General features: G+C 57.9%; 1 protein-coding gene across 3 annotated transcripts in view; it reads left to right on the top strand.

Moving 5' to 3' along the window:
- The window catches only part of AGAP3 (ArfGAP with GTPase domain, ankyrin repeat and PH domain 3), a 66,063-nt gene that overhangs the window by 42,418 nt on the left and 1,659 nt on the right, over positions 1-21,986 (top strand). For all 3 annotated transcript variants that reach the window (XM_088147706.1, XM_088147705.1, XM_088147707.1), the window contains 5 exons: positions 6,215-6,394; positions 8,638-8,799; positions 13,241-13,395; positions 13,835-13,925; positions 14,353-14,575. In XM_088147706.1, the coding sequence (XP_088003832.1) occupies positions 6,215-6,394; positions 8,638-8,799; positions 13,241-13,395; positions 13,835-13,925; positions 14,353-14,575 (811 nt within the window). The remainder of the gene's footprint in view (positions 1-6,214; positions 6,395-8,637; positions 8,800-13,240; positions 13,396-13,834; positions 13,926-14,352; positions 14,576-21,986) is intronic.

Here is a 21,986-nt window from a genome sequence, read left to right as displayed (position 1 = left end):
TGGCAGGGTGGCGAGTGAGGCCTCGCTGGCAGAGATGGGCTCCTTGCACTGCTTCCAGGCCTGCCTGGGTGCCACTTGCCTACGGTGGGCACGCCTAACCGGGCCCAGCTCCTGGGGGGGCAGCCGGTGGCAGGACCAACACGCATGCCTTCGGCAGCCCCAGCATTCCTCTAATGGGATGTCGAAGGCGGCATGATGGAGGGAAGGGAGGAGAAGATGAGCCGAGCGCTGGCTCTATTAACAGTTTTCCGTGTCTAATTAAATGCAAATAACTAGCATTAAAGCCCCATTACGGCTGAGCATCCAAGCCCTCTGAAGTTGGGAAGTTTGCGAAGCGGGAGCTCGATTTCGCCTGCCAACGCAGCCGTTGCTTGGGTAGGGGGCAGGGTGCCACCAAGGGGGGTTCCCTGGCCAAGGAGAGCCTCCACTTGGCGTCCTGACCCCGTGTGCAGCAGCTGGTGCCCGTGCTGCATGAGCCTTCTTGCTCTTGGAAGGGGCAGGGGGAGACCTCTGGCTTGTCATGGGTTACACCACGGTGCTCCCCGGCAGAAGGAGCCCCCTCCGGCCTTTGGAGCTGTCGTAGCACAGCAGTTCGACAGGAGTCTGTCCCAGGGCGTCTGCCGGCCACGGCCATAGTCCAAGCACTTTGGTTGCAGTGGGCCTGGGGCTCCTTCAAGGGGCTTCCGAGGGCCGCGGACCCCGTGCCAGTCGCTGTAGCTGCTCGAGCCATCCCCCAGCCCCAGGTCTCCGCCTTCCCCTCCCCTCCTCCCCCCTTCCAGGCTCTGGGTCCCCCGGATCTGCTCGCTCCCTACTCCACTCTCCACTGACCGAGCATCGTGGGGGGGTCTGGCTGGGCTGTCTCCGCGGAGGCTGCGCTCCTCTTTGCCAGATGCTGGGTGCTGTACAGGTCAGTGTCGTGACGGAGGGGGACCTGCTGCCTGCGAAGAGCTGTGGAGGGCCTGGGCGGGGAGGGCTGGTCTTCCTTCCTCGGCCTCCTCCCCCCCGCCTAGCTCATCCTGGAGTTTTGCGCTCAGTCCCTACCTTGGGGACCTGGGGTCCCCGGCATAGCTGCGGGGAGCTCGAGGGCTGCCACCCTGGTGTGGTCGATGCTCCTTTGCTGGATTGTTCCTTTCTGAAGGAGCATCTCTGGCAGGCGCTGTGCCCTTCGCCCTGGCCGAGCGCGTGCCCTCCCCCGTGCGCTCCCCCCGCACCACAGGGGCAGAGAGCGCGATTGGTTCCCCCAAGCCTGCTTGCCTTGCCTGCTGTGATCTTGTCACGTCGGGCTCCGTCGATGTTAACATCTCATTATCTTTGTTACTGTAATTACATTATCCGCTGCTTTATGCAGAATTATTCTCCAAGGACTAATTGATGGATCCATGTTTAATTCATTAATCATTAGCATCAAATTCGACAATTACAGTGCACACTGATTGTGGAATTTCAAATGTAATGAGGGAAGAATTAACAAAGAAAAGGGTTCCTTGTTTCGCCAGCGCTTAGCTGTGCGCTACGGGGGTTATGACATTGAAGCAGGACAGGAGAAGTGGGGAGGTGGGACACCACAGGGGGAGATGTAGCCTGCCCTTCCTTCTGAGTGAGGGAAGGGACCAGCCCGTTTCTACACGGCAGGATTGCTTGGGACCCCCCGCCCCTGCTTTTCTCACACAGTGGGATTTGCTCTCTCCAGCTGGTCTTTCTGGCAAAAAGACCTGCTCCCTCCATGGTGGGCTTGCCTGGGCCAGCGCAGTCTTTCACCCTGATGGGCTGATGTGGCCCACCTTCCTGGCTGGAGACCAGGGCGCCTGGCAGGCTCCCCTTGGATGCGCGTTGCCCTGCGACATAAGAGCCCCCAGGGTGCTGCCTCTCACAGCAAGTCCAACCTCCCTTATGCTAAGCACAGGACGTGCATGCATGACGGTGCATGGCCCTGGGCCGGTGGTGTTCCTCTCTGGACTTCAAAACAGCACTCAGCTCTTTGTGAAGATAAGAGAAACGCACCTTTTTAGAGAAAGGCGCATCAAACATAACATTTCTTTACTGCACTGATAATACATCTGCATCTTCGTGAGTAGCCTTGAGCTCTTACGAACAAAGTCGCGACTGGGTCTCCTGAGCCCAGGTTTCTCCCTTCTCTTTCTCTTCTACTGTCCAGATCCCTCAGCCACGACACCCCCCTCTGCTCTCAGTGGGTGGTTTGGGGTCCTTGCGGCAGGCGCTGCTTCTGCAGGGCCCGTGGATCATCCCACTCGGCCCCACGTCCAGCCACTCCCAGGCAGCGATTCCCGGGCAGCTGCCCCTCCCGCAGGAGGATGGCTGGTGGCCCTGGGGAACAGGCCCTCCGGGGAGGCGAGAGTCTCCACGGGACCGAGCTCTGGATTGACGCCGCCGTCTCAGACTGCCGCCTGCTGGGCTGAAGCCAAGGCAGGATGGCAGGGCGGATGGCCACCGACCCCGTCCCTGGGAGGTAGCGAGTCGCCTGAGCCGGCTTCCAGGCAGCACGGGGGATGCCACGTGACTGCCTGGCAGGCCTGAGAGCCCTCGCCTGGGCTGGGGTGGCCTGCACTCCTCCAGGCCTGTTGGTGAGGCCTTGGGGGCCTCCCAGGGAGTGCAAAAAATAAGAAGGCCAGTTTTCAGCAGAAGTTCCTTGTTCTTTTTAACTAAAATGCTGGCCCCAACCAGAAGCATTAAAACTGCTTGCCTAAAGTACCTGCTTTGAGAAATGTTATCCCTGCAGTCTCCCCACCCGTCCGTGGGATCTTTTGTCGACGCTTTCCAGGCCGGAGAGAAAAAAGCAAAGGTTGCCCACGCTCGCTCTAAGGGAACATGCCCACGTCTCAGCTGGCTGGCTGGCTCACGGCCTGCCCTCTCTTCCTGCAGGAGAGCAGGCAGAGGCTGTGGCCGGGAGGTCTTGGCAAGGCTCCATCTTATGGGGCAAATTCTGGAAGAGGAAGCTCTGCTTTGGTAACTCGTGGCTGGACGGCTGCAGCTTGCCCTGCGTGGGCTGCCCTTGAAGACTTTGGTAGTCGGACGTGCAGCTGCGGCTGCCACTGAGGGCAGACTGAGCTCTCCCATGGCACACGGCTGCTTTGGAGCCACGTTGGCTGCCGGTCTGCTTCGAGTGCAGTTCAGGGTGCCGGCGGTCAGCTTGCAAGCTGCCCATGGCTCGAGGCCCAGACACCTCTGGGACTGCCTGCTCTGAGCCGGATCTGCCTGTCCGACGTGATGCAAGAGAGGGTTTGGGGTATTGAGGATGCCCAGCCTGGGAAAATGCCATCACTGGGCACCTGTGCTCCAGCCTTCACGGAGGCGGTCCCTTTCCACCTCTGGAACAGCCTACCCCCCAGGTCCACAGCAGCCCCTCCTATTAGGTATCCTGAGAGCCGTGAAGACGTGGCTCTCGGGGGATTCCTGAAGCTTTTGCTGCCCAAGGGATGACCTTCTCTCTTAGGTCACCCCTTTGCTTTTAACGTTTCAATTTACGTCGCTACAGCCAGAATCTCCAGAAACGGAACAGCGTCTGAGCCGAAGGAGGGGAACCGTTTCCGGTTCCTGTTGTTGCCCCAAACCTCTTGCCTTGTAGGACCCTCTGGCCTGTTGCAGAGGGGCCTCCACCTGGTCTTGCGCGTGGCCCTTCGTAGAGCCCTCGAATGTTTGACTTGCAGGGTACCTCAGAGTTCCCTAGTGCACCCCTCTGCTGGCTCAAGGCCCCCCAGGACGCGCCTCACACTTCCCACTCAGACTTTGCAACCTGCCCCCTCTTGCAGGCCTCCCGCAGGGGAGTTCCAGCCTCCTGTGCCTCTCATCTCCGTCCCACTCTCCTCCTCAGCAGATCTCACTCCCCAGCTGTGGGGCATTGGGGGAATGGCCTTCCCTCCTTCGTTCCCCTTCCTCTTGGGCTCGGTTTGCCCTCCCGTTACCTCTTCTACTTTCTCCATGGGCCTGGAACGACCCGCTGGCCCCTTCCTGTCCCTCTCCTCGGCCCCGGGCCAGGGATCTAGGGCTGTCCCCTACCACTTGGTTACGGAGCAGGGCCATCTTCACGCCTCGCTGCGGGGCTCCCTGCCCGGGGCACGCCCTCCCAGCAGAGTTTGAAGAAACCCGCCTCGCTTTCTGGGGCCACGGGGGGATGGGGAGCGTGGCCCGCAGCAGCTTCCCCTCGGCAGGTGCCTTCCCAGGGCTGCCCTCCCCAGTGGTTTGGCTGCCTGCCCACGGGTGGTGCCAATTTCCCCAGGGCCCGCTCGGGGGCTGCTGCGGTGGCGGCAGCGGCGGCGGCTCCTCCCTCATCAGCCCCAGCCACCGTGCCGGGAGGGCGGTTCATGGGTCCAGAGACTTGCGAGAGGGGCCAGTCAGGCCTTTTCCTCTGGCCTGTTTGCTGCGTGGCTCCTGGGGGGGTTCTGGCCGGGCCTCCCCTCGCCTTCCCTTGCTGCCATGGCCTGCTGGGCCCTTCTGACCCCTTTTCTTCTCTGGGCCGGCCTGGGCGGTGAGTCTGCCACACGCCCAAAGTTTGTAAGGGGCTGCCTGCCCCTTGCCCCCCACACGTGGTCTGGCCGCGCTGGGTCCCGGGGTCTTTTGGTCCGGGAAGCACCCCCTGTAGCTGGCTGTAAGGCCGGACTCCCCAGCCCGGGGCAACGCTTTTGGAGATGGCGTTCCCAGCCCCGGAGCTGGGTCTGGGTGTCGGGGAGGGGAGGGGAGGGGAGGGGGGGCCTCTAGCATCTTGAAGAAGGGCTTCAAAGTTAGACCCGTCAGGTGCGTTTTTCCAGGAGCTCAGCCGGACCCAGGCCCCTTCTCGGGCTGCCCCGCCCCACGGGTGGAGGGGCTGGGCCTGAAGCGCTGTGTGAGGCTGCAGCTCTCCTGCCCCCAAAGCTTGGGGGTGGCGGCGGCAGCGGCGGCTGGTGCCGGGGCTGGGTTTACCCTCCTGCCAGGGACGGCAGCAAGAGAGATGGATGTGGAGTCGGGAGCTGAGCGTCAGCTAATTACCCTTCTGAGTCTGTCTTGTAAATTAAGGGCTAATTAGAGGCAAAGTCAGTGTCATGGTTTTACACATGTTTTTGAGGCGCTGAACCTGGGTGGGGGGAGCGCAGCAGAGCAAGTCTCTGCCGCCCTGGCGGAGACAGAGACTAAGGGGTGGGAGAGCCGAGTGAGGCTGGGGTTGTTCCACCCGGCCAGCAGGCGGACCTGTCCTGGTGGGTCTCTTGGACCCTCTGGGCTGCCAAGCAGGTTTGGCCCGGGGGGTGCAGCCACTCACCCTCCTCGGAGCCTCCCTGCAGAGAAAGAGGTTTGGGGGTCCCAGGCCGCAGACCCTGTCGGGTGGCCCGTGGACCTCTTGGGCTCGGTCGGCCCCCAAGCCCCAGTTGGGGCAGGGGTGCAGCTTGCTTTCGGTTCCTGTCGGACCTCTCCCTGCAGAGCAGCAACGTCCCCGTTGATCCCCTGAGATTCTTGAAGGCCTCCCTGCCCCGATGAGGCCGGGCTCCAGTGATGCCCACCGGTGGGGGGGAAGAGAAGGTGGTTGAGGGAGGGAAGGGCCTTTGCCCTCCCCTCCCTTTAAGCCACCTGCTCATTGCAGCTCCTCGGCAGCCTCTCGGCATTTGAAGTCTGCCGTCTTGTAAGAGGAGCCATGCCAAAGCGTGTTGGGGGTGTGCAGAGTGCGGCCCCTCTGGTGCAGCCAGTCTCCTGGGGTTCAGAGCCGCTCTCGTTTGCAGAGAAACCAAGCGCTGCCGCCTCAGTGTGACTTAACGCCTTCTCTGTTGTGGCAATGCCTGGCCACGTAGGGAGAGCATCGCCACGGGGCTGTAGGCGCCCTTCCACTGCCGTGCCACCCAGGCCCCAGAGCACCCCATCAAACAGTTCCCAAGAGTGCTGTCCTGAACTCTTGGGTGGGGGTGTCCTGGGCATGGCTGCCCTGTGGGACCTTGGCCGTTTTTCTTCAGTTTGGCCCTAATTCTGTTCTTCCTGCCCATGGGGCTCCAAGGTAGGGCCTTGGATGTCCTGCCACAAAGTGGGAAGCGCGAGGTGCGGAGCAGCCCTGGCCGAACCCCACTCACCTCCCTCGCCTCGCCTCGCATTTCCCAGCCTGCTTGGGCCAGGAGACGGGATTTTCGCAGGACGCGCAGAGCCGGACTTGCCTGACTCAGAAGCTTCTTTTTACGCTGCGTGCGGGTTGGACGGAGCTGGAGCAGCCGGCGCTTAGCTCGTCCCTCCACCTTCCTCACAGGTGCCCCCCACTCAGCCAGCAGCACCTCTCTGCATTCGGAGCGCTCGGGCAGCGGCACCAACCTCGGAGGGTTCAGCCTGAAGCCGGAAGGCAGCGGCATACACCAGCGTTCCTACTCGGTCTCCAGCGCTGACCAGTGGAGCGAAGCGGTTGTGATCCCCAGCGGCACACCCAACCCAGGTGAGCGGCCCCCTCGTACGTGTCCGGGAGGCGGAGAGGAAGGCTTTGGCGACCCCGAGCCTCCCCTTGGCTCTCCGTGGATGTGCCCCCGCTGGTGCTCTGGGCCGGAAGACCGTCTTGGGACGTGCTCCCTCTCTGCGTCCCGTGCCCCTGGGGCGACCACGTCTCTGGTGCCCTCCTCCGCCCCGGGGGCGCAATCTCCTGCATCCAGAGGGCCCCCAGCTGCACGCCTTCCCTCCCTGCCGCGTGGAGCCTGCGGTGGGAGATCGGGAGGGAGGAGGCCGGGCTGGCCCCGAACCCTGGGCAGAAGGGCCTGCGGGTGCCCTCCGGAGCCTGGGAAGCCGGGCGAGCTGCTTCTCCAGCTGCCCGGGAACGGACGTGCAGGAGCCCCCGCGAACGCCCCTCCGCTCGCCTGCCTGCCTCCCTCCAGCGCGGGTGTTTCAGGACAGTTGAGTGAATTAAAATAATTCATACATTCCCAACGTGGCCACTTTGCCGAATTGGAAAATAAATGCTTCTGTGCGGCATCCATCACTCGGTGCTTCCTGGCTCTGCCGCCGCAGTAAAAAAGCAGTTAAACGCACATCAAGAGCGGAGCAGCCATTTCCATGCCTGTTCGCCCCCTTGTCGTTCTCATTAGCGCGGCAGCCGCCCCCCGCCCCCCCCACTCCCAGGGGCTTTCGCAGTTTAAAGAGAGCCTCTTTATGATCATTACCGGAGTCCGACTGTGCCGCCGCCATTTGGAGCTGGGGAGGCTCCTCATTTGTAACTGTGAAAAACTATCAATTTCAGCGCGCCTGGTGCAGCGCCTCCATCATCGGGCCCATCAGCTCCCTGCTGGAAGCGAATTAATCAGACTGTTGCTGCTGATGGGGCAGAGCGAGCGGGCGGCGGCGGCAGGAGCCAGCCAGCCAGCCGGCCGGCCGGGCCTGGCCCGTGCTGGGGGCACCCGGCGCCCGGATGCAGGGCGCAGGGCGGGGCTCGCTCGGGAGCTCCTGCGCAGCTCTGGGGTGGGCGCTCCCGCGGGAAGGGCCTCAGAAAGGCCGGCTGGGCAGCAGCCGCGGCAGAGCCCCACCTGCTGGCCCGACGCATGGGCGGTGCTCACCCACCCTGCCCAGCGCCGCCGGAGACCCAGAGGTGGCTGCTGAATGTGGGGCATGGCCAGGGGGGCTCTGCTCAGGAGGAGAATGGGCCTTTCCTCCTCCCTCCGGTGATACAGGAAGAGCATCAGAGGCCCCTGCCGCCCTGACACAAAGGTCAACGGGCTGCCTCCACCCCAGGTGTCCAGTTCACTTGCCCCCAGCCCCGCCCACCCAGGACTCTGCTGCTCCCGGGGAGCTGGCGGGCTGCTCTGCCAGAGAAGCGGCCGGTTGGACTCGAGGCCGGGAGGTTCAGCTGCTGCTCTGGCTCCCCTCCCTGCCCGGTGGCCCCTGGATGCAGTTGGACCTGCCACTCCCAGGGTTTGCACTGGCACACCCTTGGTTGTGGGATGGGCCCCCGAGGCCTTCCCCTGGGCTCTGCATCCACCATGCCCCCTCCGCCTGCCTGCCTGTCTGGGTGCTCTGAGGAGAGGGCCTGACTGGTGGCCCTGGGAGCCCCTGCCAGGACATGCCATCTGGCACGACATTCAACAGTTGTCCTTTGGGAAGGGCTGATGTCCTGGGAGAACAGGCCTCCTCCATTTGCCCCCCACTTTCAGCACGTGAGCCCCTGGGGGAGGGTGGTGCTAGCGGAAGGACAGTTGCTCGACCCCCATCTCTCTGCCCCTGTGCTCCCTGGGAGGGTGGCCGGGTGGCAGGCCCTGGGGGCCCAGTGCTCCTGGCGGGACAACTTCCGCCGTTACGCTGATTGGCGCAAGCTCTCACTGCACCGCAGTTGGAACTGAATGTCAGCATTCTGATTTTGTTGCTGGTCTCTAATGAAATTTGACATTTAATGGTGAGAGCCGCGGCAGCGTGTGTGTGCGCGTGTGTGTGCGTGTGTGTGTGATCGAGCTTGATTAGTGCACTCTAATTGACAGTAATTAGCCAGCTCCCTGATTGTTTCTAATTCTGCTATTAATTGTAAGGAACAGTATGATTGAGGATAAATTTGGCGCATGGCAGCTAGAGATGTGTCTCTTCGTTGCCCTGGCAGGGGTCTGTGGAGGCCCTCTGTTCCTGCCTGGGAGCGGGAGCCATTCAGAGGTGGGGGGAAGTGGGGGCCAGTGGGGTCTGACTTCTTCCTCCCTCCTCTGCCTTCAGCCAACGGTGCCAGCGACTCCCTGAGTTCCAGCCCCAACGTCTCCAGCACAGCCAGCCCAAAGCTTGAGCCTCCGCCGTCCCCTCACGCCAACCGGAAAAAGCACCGTCGGAAAAAGAGCACGGGCACGGGCCGGCCCGATGGGGCGGGCACCGTGGCTGAAGGTGAGCTTGGGGGCCTCTTCTGGCGGGAGGAGCAGGGAACAGGCTGGCCGCCCCCAGGGCAGGGGAGCACCGTGCTTCTCTTCCCGCTCTGCTGCAGAGCCTGTGTGCATGTGCAGAATGCCCCCATCTTAGCCCTTCCCTTTAGGTAAGGGAGGGGCGTGAGAAACAAGCGTCTGAGCTGTCCCCTGGGGTTTGGATGCGGGGAGCAGATTTGCACTGATAGCGTCAGAGGCCAAAATGTTGCAGATAGGCTGGGCGCAGACGGCAAGCGGGGATCTCATGGTCGTGGGGCTCTCTGGGCACAGCACCATCACTCAGCTTTCCGAAGGGACACGGTTTTGCAAAACGGAGCACATCGTTTTCTGGGTTCGCGCAGCTTGATTAAATGTAAAGTGACCCAACAAGCCACGTTCACACAATGCATTAAGTTGCAAGAAAGCTGACCTGGGCGTGTTTTGTGCGGACGGCTAGGGTGTACGAGCAGCAGGGAGCCGGCAGGCCCCCCCGCCCCAGATGCCCTGAAAGCTGGTGCCATCTTGGGCTTTGATTCTGAACTGTAAAGCATCCTCTTGCTGTGCTGGCCGCGCCCCTTAATTTTGCCCGCATCCCTTGCCCCCAGCAGGCTGTCTGGGAGCCTGCCAAGGGCTTTGGGGCTGGGGAAATCGCCTACCTCCTTGTTGCTGGCATGCCGGCAGGCCTCAGCCTCAGGTTGGCACCCTGGGAGAGCGGGCGAGGCCTTGGGATGAATCGCCATCAGTTTATCTCATTTAGGAGGCAATCAGAGGCGGACGTGCAGCGCAATGAATCTTCGTTGTTCTGAAGGATCATAAATCACACGCACAGCTCTTGCTCTTTTACATGGCCACGCTTTAAAGGGAGAGCGTGTTGCTGCTGGCACCACCACTGGCGCACTGAGCCAAGCAGCTCAGAGACCCTCTGCAAAGCACAGAGGCCCACCAGCAGCCCTGGCCCTAGATGCCGCAGCCTCCAGCAGGCAGGGAAGTTCAGGATACGTTCCTCTGGCAGACCCCCAGGCAACTCTCTAAGACAGCCGGGGGGCCTGGCAGGGTGGGTCCGAGAGAGTGACGGAAACGGCGCACAGGTCGTTCTCTGGCAGCAATGCCCGCCCTCATGTGCCAGCGCCCTTGCGGGCACGAGGGCAGGATGGCCAACTGGCAGCCCCCGTCGTCGGTCTTGGCAGCGGTTCTCCATCTGGCTGAGCCATAAGACCTCAGCAGAAGCGGCGCCCGGCTCAGCACCCCCTCCTCCCACTCCCCAGCCAGCTAGCAGGCTCTCCTCAAGAGGCGGGGGCTGTGGCCTTCCCCAGCCCCTCAGCCGCCCTCCCTTCTGGGCACAGCTCTCTCCCAGGCAGGGTTTCCCACCCATGGAGGCCACCTCGGCCCTGAGGGCCCAGCCCACCCAGCGTTCCCCTGCTGGAGCGCCTCCGGGGGCCCTCTTGCTGGTCCTCCCGTCTCCCCCCCGCCCCGTGGGCTCCTGTGGCCGCCAGCCGCAGACGCCTCGTGGCTCTCCAGTGTCCCTTCACTGCACTGCGGCTCGCCTGGTGGGGGGAAAGGAGGGGGTGTCCCTGGTGCACTAATACAGGTTGGGAATATTGGGTTTAATGAGCTGCAAAATGAGGCGGCAGCACAGTGACATTTACGAATGGCCCCCCGCCTCGCATGGACCCCCCAGTACCCATTTGTTTGCGGAGTCCCGGCAAGCCTTTGTGCGACAGGCTACCTGCCAGGACAGCCCAGTCCGCCCCGCCCGGCCGCAAGGCGCAGGACAGGGCGCTCCCGGGGCCAGGCGGGACTTCGGGCAAGACCGGCCAGCGCTGCAGGCCCTGGCGACAGCTGCCGGGCAGGGCCAGGGCAGAAGAGGCCCCCGGGGCCCAAAGCAGGCCCCCGGCCCCCAGGCGGGGAGGGGGGCCCGTGGGCGCAGCCGCGGGAGGTGCACAGATCTGGTCGCCTGGGGAGGCGGTGGCTGGTTGGCCCTGCTCTCCTGCTCTTGCGGCGCCCTTGCTAATTTCCCCCTCGTTTGGAGGGCTCGTTGCCGAGGCAGCGTGGGAGGCGAGGTCGCGAGGTTAACACCCATTAACAGCGGCAGCGCTGCTCGCTTGCTCCCCGGCACTTCAGCCCCTTCAGTCTGTAAGACATCATCAAAAAATAATCAGGAGACGCGGCCGGGGCTCGCTCATTCTGCTGCCCACTGATTCCTGGGAAGCCGCCCGCCCGCCCTCCTGGTACCCGCCGCCACCTGAGCCGCAGACCCTGAGAGGGGGCTCCGCGGTGCCAAGTCCTGAGCGCCAGCCTCTCGCTTCCCTCAGCGGCCCCTCCCAATCTCCCATCAAATTACCCAAATGTTCCTCTAATTTCTCAGTTGGTCAGTCACTGAGTTAATGAGTTGAGGGGGGGGCTCGCCCCTGGGCCCACAGGAATGCAGTGCAAGGGGGGCAGGGAGGGCTGCGCAATGAGGCACTGCGTGTGCACGCACACTCCCTCCCACCCTCCGCCTCAGCTCTGGCATCCTGCAAAACAAGCAGCTTGTCCCCAAGGACTTGGGGGTCGCAGCAGCCTCTGCGGTGGGGGCAGGGGAAGTTGCTTCCAGCGTGTAGATGAAGGAGGCAGAGCCGGCAAGAGGACCCTTGCCGTTGGGCACGGGTGCCCGGCGGGGTAGTGTGAATTGCAGAGGAGGCCCAAGCAAGCCAGTGCCCGCTTTCTTGGGCAACCGGGGGAGGGTGGCCCCCGCCCTTGAGTGTTGTGTGAAGGGGGGCACCCTGCATCCCCCCAAGATAAGGGTGCCCTGCTGCTCCTGAGTAAACAGAAGGGGGGCTGAAGGGGGCGAGAGGCTGGGAAGATCTTCCGGGCCATTGGAGGGGCAGGATTTGGGCAGCCTGGGGAGAGGGAGGAGGGCGGTGGCAAGGCCGGGCTGCCTCCTGCCTGTTCTTCAGCTTCACGGCACCGGCAGGGGCTTGGCCAGCGGGCAGCGGGAGGCACGTGCAGAATCTGCCCATCGTGCCGGGTGGCGGCTGCAGAAGCAGCAGCTCCTTACTCTGGTTGCCTGTCTCTTCCCGGGGGGCCCAGCGGAGAAGGGGCTTCGGGATCTGGGAAGCAACAGGCGGTGGACCGAGAGGGGAGCGGCTGTTCCGCTGAAGCCAGGCCGGACACACAGGGACCCCCCGTGCCACTCGGCCCAGTGCACGGGAGCCGCCTTAGAGAGCCGACGGGGGGGCTCTGCTGCGAGTCAGGGTTGCGAGACCAGCGTGGATTCACCTCGGCTCCCGGCAGCGGTGGCTCCGAGCCGGCAGCTGTGCGGCAGCCCCGTCCTTTGCCTTCTCTCGGTCCCTCTGGCGGTGCTCCTTTTCTCGTCTGCTGAGAGGGGAGAGGAAGAAATCTGGGGCGGGGGGTCAAGCCTGCTCCGCTGAAAGAAGGCACTCCTGAAAGGTCAGCCAAAGCACCGGCCTGGCTCTCCACTTCAGCCTGTCAAAGTCCGAGAAGCCTCCCTTGGCCAGAAGCAGCTGCGGCATCAGCTGCGACCGTTCCTGGATAGCCAGCCACGCGAGACCGTTCCCCCAGCTGGACTCCAGCGGTCCTTGTTTGGACCCTGTCCTTGAAGGCTGCGCAGAAGCTTCCGCTGGCGCTCCTGCAGGGCCACTCCTGAAGGAACGCAGTTGAGCCGGCGCTTCCTCGCCCGATACCAGCCTGAGCGTTGTTAAAGGGGCTCCCGGCCTCGAGGCTGGGAAGGGTCCGTTACGTGGCAGGCAGGGCCTTCTCCTCCAGGCTGTCTCCATCTAGCGTGACTTGCTTTTCAGCCCCGCATGAAGACCTGGTGGCGTTCTTGGGACCCACGCCGAGCCCCGCGCAGTCGGGCCTCATTGTCTCAGTTCTCCAACTGACTTCCTTGCTATAAGCATTGCAATCGATAAATAAGTAGGGCTCCATGGCTGGTGAACCCAGGAAACGATTGTCAGTAAGCAGATTGGAGAGCCGTGAATAGTCTGTTCGCGCATACAAAGCAGTGCCCGTTCTTCCTTTTAAAAGTCCGCCTTTCTTAAACCGTCCTAGAAAGAGTTGCCTTTGTGCCCCAAGACTCCTCAGCCGCTTCAGAAGGCCTTTCAGGGGAGTGCCTGTGCCTTCGAGCCTTGGGCCCTCAGAGCCCCGGGGCCCCTGGCTGGCCTTTCCAACAAGTCTCTGGAACAAGCCTGCAGCCGCTTTGGGGTGTCGCCATCGACGTGTGCTCCAGCTTCGAACCCCCCCAGAGGGCGGGGGGTGCTGTAGAAGGAGGGCAGGCTCTCCCCGCCAGTTCCCCACGAGTCCTCTCTCGGCTGGGGGGCAAAGGGGGGCAGTGCTAGCAGAGCAGAGGAAGGAAGGGATCCCAAGGGAAGCTGCCCCCACTCCCGATGGCTCCCGGCAGAAAAACTGAGCCCTCTCCTCTCTTCTAGAGCACGAGGAGTCCTTTGACTTCATTGTGGTCTCCCTGACGGGCCAGTCCTGGCTCTTCGAAGCCTCCACGGCAGAGGAGCGCGAGCTCTGGGTGCAAGCCATTGAGAGCCAGATCCTGGCAAGCCTCCAGGGTTGCGAGAGCAGCAAAAACAAGGTGGGCCGGGGGCAGGGGGGCTGGCTCTTGCGGAGCCAGAGGGGCAGGTGGAAGGGCTGGGCTGGGCTGGGCTGGGCTGGGCTGGGCTGGGCTGGGCTGGGCTGGGCTGGGCTGGGCTGGGCTGGGCTGGGCTGGGCTGGGCTGGGCTGGGCTGGGGGTCCTCTTCCTTTGGCTTCGTCGGCTGGGCACAAAGGCCGCTCTTCGGGCAACGAGTCCAAGGAGTGCCTCTGATCCTGGCAAAATGGCCCTGAGGGGCCTGGGCAGATCTGCTGCACGATGCCCCTGGAAACGGGCCTCCGCGGTCTGCTTGTGTCCCAGGCCCTTGGTGGCTGTGCGGCTGCTGCCTTGGCTTCCTTTCCTGCCCCGGCCAGCCCACTCGCCGGATCCTGAGCAGCAGCACAGTCGGAAACGCGTAACCCTCCCGGGGTGTTTCTTTCAGTCTCGGCTGGGGAGCCACAGCGACGCGGTCGCCATCCAGTCCATCCGCACGGTGCGAGGCAACAGCTTCTGTGTGGACTGCGATGCAACCAGTGAGTCAGGCGGGGAGCCTGGGCGGGCCGTGTCTCCTGGCGCAGGCTCTCGGCGGGCATGGGGTTCTGCAGAGTCCACTGGGCGTGAGTGGACCCGCAAGGGGACAGCTGGCTTGGAGCCTGGGCCACGCCGCGGTGTGGGCTTGCGGCTGCCCTGCTGTCTGGGCCACTTCCCCTGTTGAATCCAGGAGCACCAGCAGGCCTTTGGGGACCAGAAGCTCCAGCCAAGGCAGCTGCTGGACAGGAGGCTGTGAAGAGGCCGCTGGGCTCAGCCGGTGGCGCGCACGCCCAGCCCAGAGCGGCTTCTGGGAGAGGCCGGTCTGGAGAAGCGATGAGAGTCGCCTGGGGGTCGGAGGGTGACGTCGGGAGGGAGGCAGGCTTGAAAGAGCAGTGCCAGCAGCTCGGTTGACCCCTGTCTCCTGCACAGACCCCGACTGGGCCAGCCTGAACCTGGGGGCGCTCATTTGCATCGAGTGTTCCGGCGTCCACCGCAATCTGGGCACGCACCTCTCCCGTGTCCGCTCCCTCGACCTGGACGACTGGCCACTGGAGCTGGTGATGGTAATGACGGCCATCGGAAATGCCCTGGCTAACTCTGTGTGGGAAGGCGCCACGAAAAGCTACCCCAAGCCCGGTCCTGAAAGCTGCAGGTAGGTCAGCGTGGGCGGGAGATCACACCGTCCTCATCTCACAACGATGCCGGCGCGCCTCCTCTCAGACGTGGCCCCAGGCCCCTCGCCCAGCATCTCTTGAGTCAAGGCCCCCGGCGTGCTTGTCCCTCCCTCCGCCAGCCGATTCCCGCTGCTGCGGTGGGTCCTCTGGGAAGCCTGGACCTGGGCTTGCAGGGAGGAGGGACTCTGATGCGGTATGGGGGGAGGCAGAGCCTTGGGGCTAGTTCCCCCTCCTGAGTGGGGTGAAAACTGTGGGAGAAGAAGCAGGTCCTGCAGACCCAGGGAAAGATGCAGGGAGGCCCTGCTTCTAAAGGGTCCCCCACGTACGTAAGCTTTCTGCCAGGAGGGCGGTGGCTCCTTTCAAGCTGTTCACCCAGATAAGTGAGATTTCTTCTTTGGGAAGCCTGGCTTTCCTTAGCCAAGGGGCTCCAAAGAAGACATCCAGCACAGAATCACTGAACTGGAATTGGCCCGATTAGATTCTGTCACCTGTGGCGTTGAATTGGGATTCGTGGGGGAGGTTCTCCCCATGTTCATTCGCTTCCAGCAGCCAAACCTTCATGCAGGGTCTCTTGATTCCTTTGCGTTCCCTCTCCTTTGAGCCCTCACTCCAACTAGGGGAGGGGGGCGATGGTTACTTCAGTGATTGGGAGGGGGATGCAACCCTGGAAGGCCAAAATGCAGAGCTAGGAGCATGGCGACACAGATGTTGGTGGGACTTGGTGAGTGACAACAAGCAGGGTAGAAATGGAGAATGGAGGTTACTTGATGTAATATTGTCAAAATCCAGAATTTGCTCAAAATCTAGTCCAGGGGTTTGGGAGGCCCAAAGTGGTGTCAAAGGTGAAAACAAGTGGTGAGGCAGCAGTTTCCCCCCTCTCCATCCTCTGCCCCAATATATGTTAGAATTCTTAAAAGCCAAGTATTATTTTATATGAAAACACATTTAGGAATCACACAGTTGTTCATAGCCTATCAAATCTGTTACAGGGCTACCCCAAGTTAGAATCTAAGGTTTGGTATATGTATATAGTCCAAGTCTAACCAATTAGAAGAAAATTTTTAAAACATGAGACCAAAACTCCAAAATGAAATATGTACCACTACATGGGTAAGGTAGACAGCTGAAACATGGCACTAAAATATTTTTAGATTTTTCAAGGAACTGCAAGGTTTGAAGCTACATGTGAGCATAAATATATGTTGTGCTAAGGTATACTTCCTATTTGAATTATCTGCTGAGAAAGCAGAGACTGTAAGCCAACCATTTTGCAGAGAGTGAGCTCATTGAACAAACACAGTGAGTTAAAAGAAGTTTGCCAGGGCATATTGGTGGGAGATCAAAGTGAATTATTACAGGTGAAAATAGAAGCATCAACATAGATAAAAACTTGTGCGCTGTAGAAAGTGCAAGCAGTGCTGAAATGGGGTCTCTTAAGCCACTCAATGAAAAATAAGAAAGAACATTGGTTCATAAAGTTCATGGCTTCCTTACATGTACACTAATGCTCAGAGCATGGGAAATAATCAAGATGAATTTTAGTTCAGAAAGGCAAATACAATTTAGTAGGAATAACAGGGTTACAGAGATTTGATTGGAAGACACCCATGACTGGATTATAGCAATTGAAAGATGCAATTTGTTGAAAGGAATGAAAGCAATAGGAAGGGAAGAAGAGTCACACAGTACAGGTAGTTCTCACTTAACTGCTGCCCTGTTTAGCGACTGTTTGAAGTTACGATGGTGCTGAAAAAGTAACTTTGTGACCAGTCCTTGCATTTATGACTGTCACAGCATCCCCCACAGTCATGTGATCGAGATTTGGGCACTTACAACCAGCAGGCATTTACGACCTTCGCAGCATCCCGTGGTCATTTGATCGCCATTTGCACACACTATAGCCAGTTTCCAACAAGCAGTGGAGAAGCTAGCAGTAAAATTGCAAATCACGGTCATGTGATGTCTCACTTAACAACTTCGGGTGATTTGCTTATTTATTCATTAAATTTGTACGCTGCCCATCTCCCCCAATGGATGACTCTGGGCCGCTCACAGTAAAGGTAAAAGCCACAAACAGTTAAAAAATAACTTAACACTTAACAACCGCAGTGGAAGTAAGGTTGTAAGTCTGTCACTGTCAACAACTGTGTTGCTTAATGATGGAGTTGCCGGTCCCAATTGTGGTCGTTAAGCAAGGACTGCCTGTATGTTAAAAGCATCCATTCCTGTTCAGAAATCCCAGTGAATGAACTTGAGAATGCTATGGAGAGCTTCTGGGTTAAAATAAGTAGAGGAACCCTTAAAAGCAATGCTGGTATCAACCATTACCCAACCAATCAAGATGTGGACAGTGCCTTCCCAAAGATTTGCAGACTGAAGATCTTTTAAAGAGGCACAAAGTTGCAATGATGGGAGACATTCGCCTTCGCGCAACCAGAATGACACCTGTATTCATGGACATCACCAAATGGAGCACACAGAAATCAGATTGATTATATTATTAGTACAAGAAGCTGGAAGAACTCAGTTGTAACAGCAAAGATGTTAGCAGACATGGAAAAACAAGGGGAGTTTTCCAAGAGATCTGCAAACTCAGAAGGTTCCAACCTAAAATTTGTATTCTAAAAAAGGCCAGTAGACAGATGGTAACTAATTCAAAGAAGATTGAGGGTGTACACTGAAATTCTGTACAGTAGGGTTGTCAACGTCCAAGATACCTTAGAAGATATCCTAATGCCAAAAAGAAGTCAGTATGTGCTTCACTGACTAAGGAAAGGTCTTCTGTTGTGCCAACCATGTCAGGTTGTGGAATGTTCTTAGGAAAATGGCACTGGCAAAATATCATAACACGTATAAAATTTGTACGCAGGAAAGGAAGCCACAGTCTGGACAAAACATGGTGAAACGGACTGTCTCCAAGTTAGCAGAGTAGTGAGACAAGGCTGAATACTCTTCCCTTATGTATTCAACCTGCATGCTGAGTATACATTAAGGAAGCAGGATTAGAGGAAGTCGAACATGGTTTAAAAGTGGGGAAAGAAATATCAATACAGGTAGTCCTTGCTCAACGACCCTAACTGGGACTGGAATTTTCATCGCTAAGTAAAGCTGTTGTTAGGCAAAACATCACATAACCCCATTGCTTAGCTACAGCAGTTCCCGTAGTCCTGGTTGCTGTCATTGGGCAAGGACCGCGCCATCGTTAGGCAAGGACCTCACGGCTCCCCCCACCTGCCTATCTCGCCCCCATCTCTGCCCTTTTGGCCACCCTGTATTACGCTGCCGCTGCCTACCACTGCCGCCCCCCACTGGCCACAGCTGACCTTCACCATCCTCCTGCTGCTGCTGCTGACGTGCGTCCAGCTGAGGCAACTGCTAGCCCTTCACATGGCTGTGTGAGGCGTTGCAGAGGCCGCACTCACCTGAGTGTGCCTTGTCAGCAGCAGGAGGAAGCAGCCGGCGAAGGTGAGCTGGGGGTGATGGGTTGGCAAGGGTAGATGGTGGTGGCGGCAGTGAAGTGCAGGGCAGCCAAAAGGGTAGAGATGGGGGAAGATGCAGGCAATGGTTTTCTCTCTATGGAAGTGAAAGTTGGACTTTGAAAAAGCAGGATAGAAAAAGTGTTGATGCTTTTAAACTTTGGTGCTCGAGAAGATTCTTGAAAATACTATGGATAGCTAGGAAAACAAGCAAATGGAGCATAGAGCAAGTCACTCCAGAGTTCTCCTTCAAGGCACAAAGACCAGGCTCAAATATAATGTATTGGGCGGGTTATGCAAAGTTCCAGATCGCTTGTGAAGTCCATAATGCTGGGAAAACTGGAAGGAAAGAAAAGACAAGGTGGATGGACTTGATTACAATGGCAATGAACGCACCATTGAGAGACCTACAAAGCCGAATTGAGGAGAGATCATCTTGGAGAAAGGCTAGCACTTAATCAAATTCTGAGCGTACTCAAACACAGATCTTGGATTTCAACAAAAGCAGATAAGTTCAGAACAATGATAGGTAAGATCCTATTACAGGAGGAAATGGAATTCCTAAAGAAGGACATTAAAAGCACAACTCAAACAATTCCAATTCTGGGGAAAAAAGGAGGCCAGCAGAAGAAGCCGCTGAGGCTGTACCAAAAAGTTTAGTGAATATCTGAATACCAAAAAAGACACATCTAGGATATAGAGAGGGCCATGTCACTACGGAGGAGTAAAGACTGGAGCCCAGGAGGTTATAGCTGGTGTCAGAATCAACCCTCCGAGTTCAAATCTCTAAAGGCACCCCCCCCGCAAACCGGTTGCACTGAGGAAGCCTCACAGGGACGCCAAGTGAAGCATATGCGAAAACCTGATTAGTCCTGCAGCACTCATCCCCAAAGCTTGAGGAACCTGGCCACAGGCGATACTGAGCAATCTCAATTCCAGGGAATTCATTAGAACAGGAAAACTCAGAATGAGCTGAGCAAAGGATATGTTGAAATAAAAGCCCAAGACCAAACAAAAACAAATCCACAGCAGTGTATTAGTGGCTCAGTGAAGATGGCAAAGTGCTTGCAGATATCAAAAAGGTAGAGCTTTTAGTGCAAACTTCTCCAAACAAAATTAGGAAGGTTCCTCAGGAAACCATCAAGAGCAGGATGGGCAGGATCAAAACTTGAGAGCGAGACAAACACGGTTTCGGAAAACCTCTTTAAACTATTTAAATCTCCAGGATCCAGTTAATACTGAAGAAAAGCTGATGGCTTGGGTGAAGTCTTAGGTATTATCTTTGAGGAATCCTGGAGAATTGGTGACGTCCCAGATGTCCCCCATTTTGAAGACAGGGTCAAGGAGGATCCAGGAAGCCACCGTCAGATGTCAGTTGTTGTTGTTGTTTAGTCGTTAAGTCGTGTCCGACTCTTCGTGACCCCATGAACCATATCGCGCCAGGCCTTCCTGTCCTTCACTGCCTCCCTGAGTTTGCTCAGTTTCATGCTCACAGATGTCAGTACCAGGCAATATTTTAGATCCCTATGAATTGAACTTGGAAGCACCTTGGAAACAGTGTCATTATTGCTAAAAATTAGCTTGGATTTGTGGAGAATAAATCTTGCCATATTAAACTTATCTCATTTTTTATTGCGGCTGGGGAATGTCTGGCTTAATGGTAGCATCTGTGAAGGGAGACACTAGAACTGTAGTTATTACGGAGTGAATATGAGCCGATGTTAGAGAGCCAGTCCAGTGTAGTGGTTAGGGCATCAGGCTAGAAACTGGGAGACTGTGAGTTCTAGTCCCACCATAGGCACAAAGAAGACGACGGTCCTTGGACCAGTCACTCTCGCTCAGCCATAGGAAGCAGGCAGTGGCAAACCACTTCTGAAATCTTGCCAAAAAAACTGTAGAGACTTGTCCGGGCAGTCGCCAGGAGTCAACACTGACTCAAAGACACACGTACACATATCAGCCAGCATTATGATATTAATGGAAAAATAGGAAAATTAAATTTTGGGCTGCATCAACCAAGTATAAGTTCCAAATCGCAGGAAGTAATTGGTCCAGTTTATTCTGCTTTGGTCAGACTTCCCCCCCATCCTGAGTACTGTGTCCAGATCCTGCCACCACGCACGCTAGAAGAAATGGAAGGAGCTGGGCATGTTTCATCTGGAAAAGAATGACAGGGTGGGGTGGACAGGACAGGACTCTTCAGCCCAGAAAGGAGGTCAAGACCTGTTCTCTCTTGTTCCCGAGCGCAGGACACAGACCAATGATTCAAGGTGCAGAGATGTGAGAAAAAGCTTCATAACAGGAAGAGCGATTCAGTGATATGAGCAGTGTCCCGCGGGGGTGGTGGGCTCCCTTCCTTGGATGTGGGCAGGCGGAGGCCGGACATCTAGAGTGAATGGGACACGGGGGCTTCTAGGAAGGTCTAAGCCTGAGAGTGATACCTCAGCCCTAGACAAGCCACGGGACCCTTCGCGCTCTGAGGGGCCTTTCCAGCATCCACTTGGAGGATGGAGCTGAGGTCCTCCAGAAGCAAACACAGAGGCCCTTGGTATGAGTAACTGACTCATACACCCTCCCTCAAAAAAAACCAAAAAAAAGCAGCCACCCTTTCTGCATTGTTACACTTTTAAACATTCACTCCGTCCTGTCTATCACAATTTTGTGACCAGAAAATAAAGCTGCATGAGTTATTAAATCCTCCTAACCTGACCTTAGAAAGTAGAACTTGTTAGAGATGCAACCCAAGTCTTTCTGATTAAAGAAATCTGGAAAGATGCTTGTATTTCTCTTTGTGTGCCAAAAATAACTTGCCATGTTCCAGATGTGCTAGATTTCAGACTTTAAGTCTGGCACATCTGGGGACTCCTAACTGGGGAAGGCACAATTCAGGTATTTCTGTACCCATCCAGGAAGTTCATAATCATCATACATAGCACTCAAAGCATTGTCTAATGGTTATTAGAAAGTAAAATGGTACAAGACATGGATCTTTGGAAAGGTTGAGAGTTTTCTTCATGTTTGGCAGTCAAAATGCAACTTTCTTCTGATGGATTCCCTTGTGAAAGGAATGGTCAAAGCCGGCAGGAGACCTGTATGTTGTGGCTTCTTTCATAATGATGAGGTGTGAGGAGGTCTCACTCCATTTTAACCTTCCCTTCAAGGAGTACAAGGTGGCATCCGTGATCCTTCCCCTCTTCTTTTGGCCTCGCAACAATCCTTTGGGATTGTTTTAGTCTTGAGAGCGAATTTTGCTCCAGGAATCTGGACTGCAGCTCTAACCCAAGGGCCAACCTCTGAAGCCTCCACAGGACTCCTGGTTCAGCTGTCAAGTACCCCATGAGATCTTGGCCAAGGGAAAGGGAAGAGGGAGGAGAACAAGGCTGTTTCCTACCTGCCTCCTGCCCGCCCAGGCTGTTGGGCATCTTCTTCATCTGGTCGGAGGGCAGGGCAGGGAATTTTTGTTTGAGGCAGAAAGGTAAAATTTCGATTTTTGCAATTAGTTTGGGCAAGCACTTGGGCCGAAGAAAGAGGTGGCAGACAGAACATCTCCACCAGCGGTTCTGAGGCTTGGTCTGGGCAGGGCTGTCCATGGCCAGGCGCTGCTGTGTGTTCGGCCTCTTTTCTGCTGCAGATTTGGTTGAGCTTACAGAGTTGTTTTTGGGAGCACCCTGGGTGAGGTTCCCAAAGATGGTGGCCATCGGGGCTGCAGCCCCCTGGGTTGCCCCTATGAGGGGCCTCTCCTGGGCCCCGCCTGGTGAACCAGCGAAGGAGCCCCGCCCCGCCCCGCCCTGCCGGCCACGTTCTTCTGATTGCCTGTGGGGGAGACGCTAGATTAGCAGACCTCTGCTCCCGACCACGGTCACTGGTGCAGAGCTGGGGGCGGCTCCACGTCCTGGCATAGGGCCACCCCCCG

This window comes from Python bivittatus, unplaced genomic scaffold (genome assembly GCF_059951505.1).
Source record: "Python bivittatus isolate LINGU-HERP-01145 unplaced genomic scaffold, Pbiv_v1 ctg000600_np1212, whole genome shotgun sequence".
Classification (NCBI taxonomy): domain Eukaryota; kingdom Metazoa; phylum Chordata; class Lepidosauria; order Squamata; family Pythonidae; genus Python; species Python bivittatus.
This window is presented reverse-complemented; position numbering and strand designations above follow the sequence as displayed.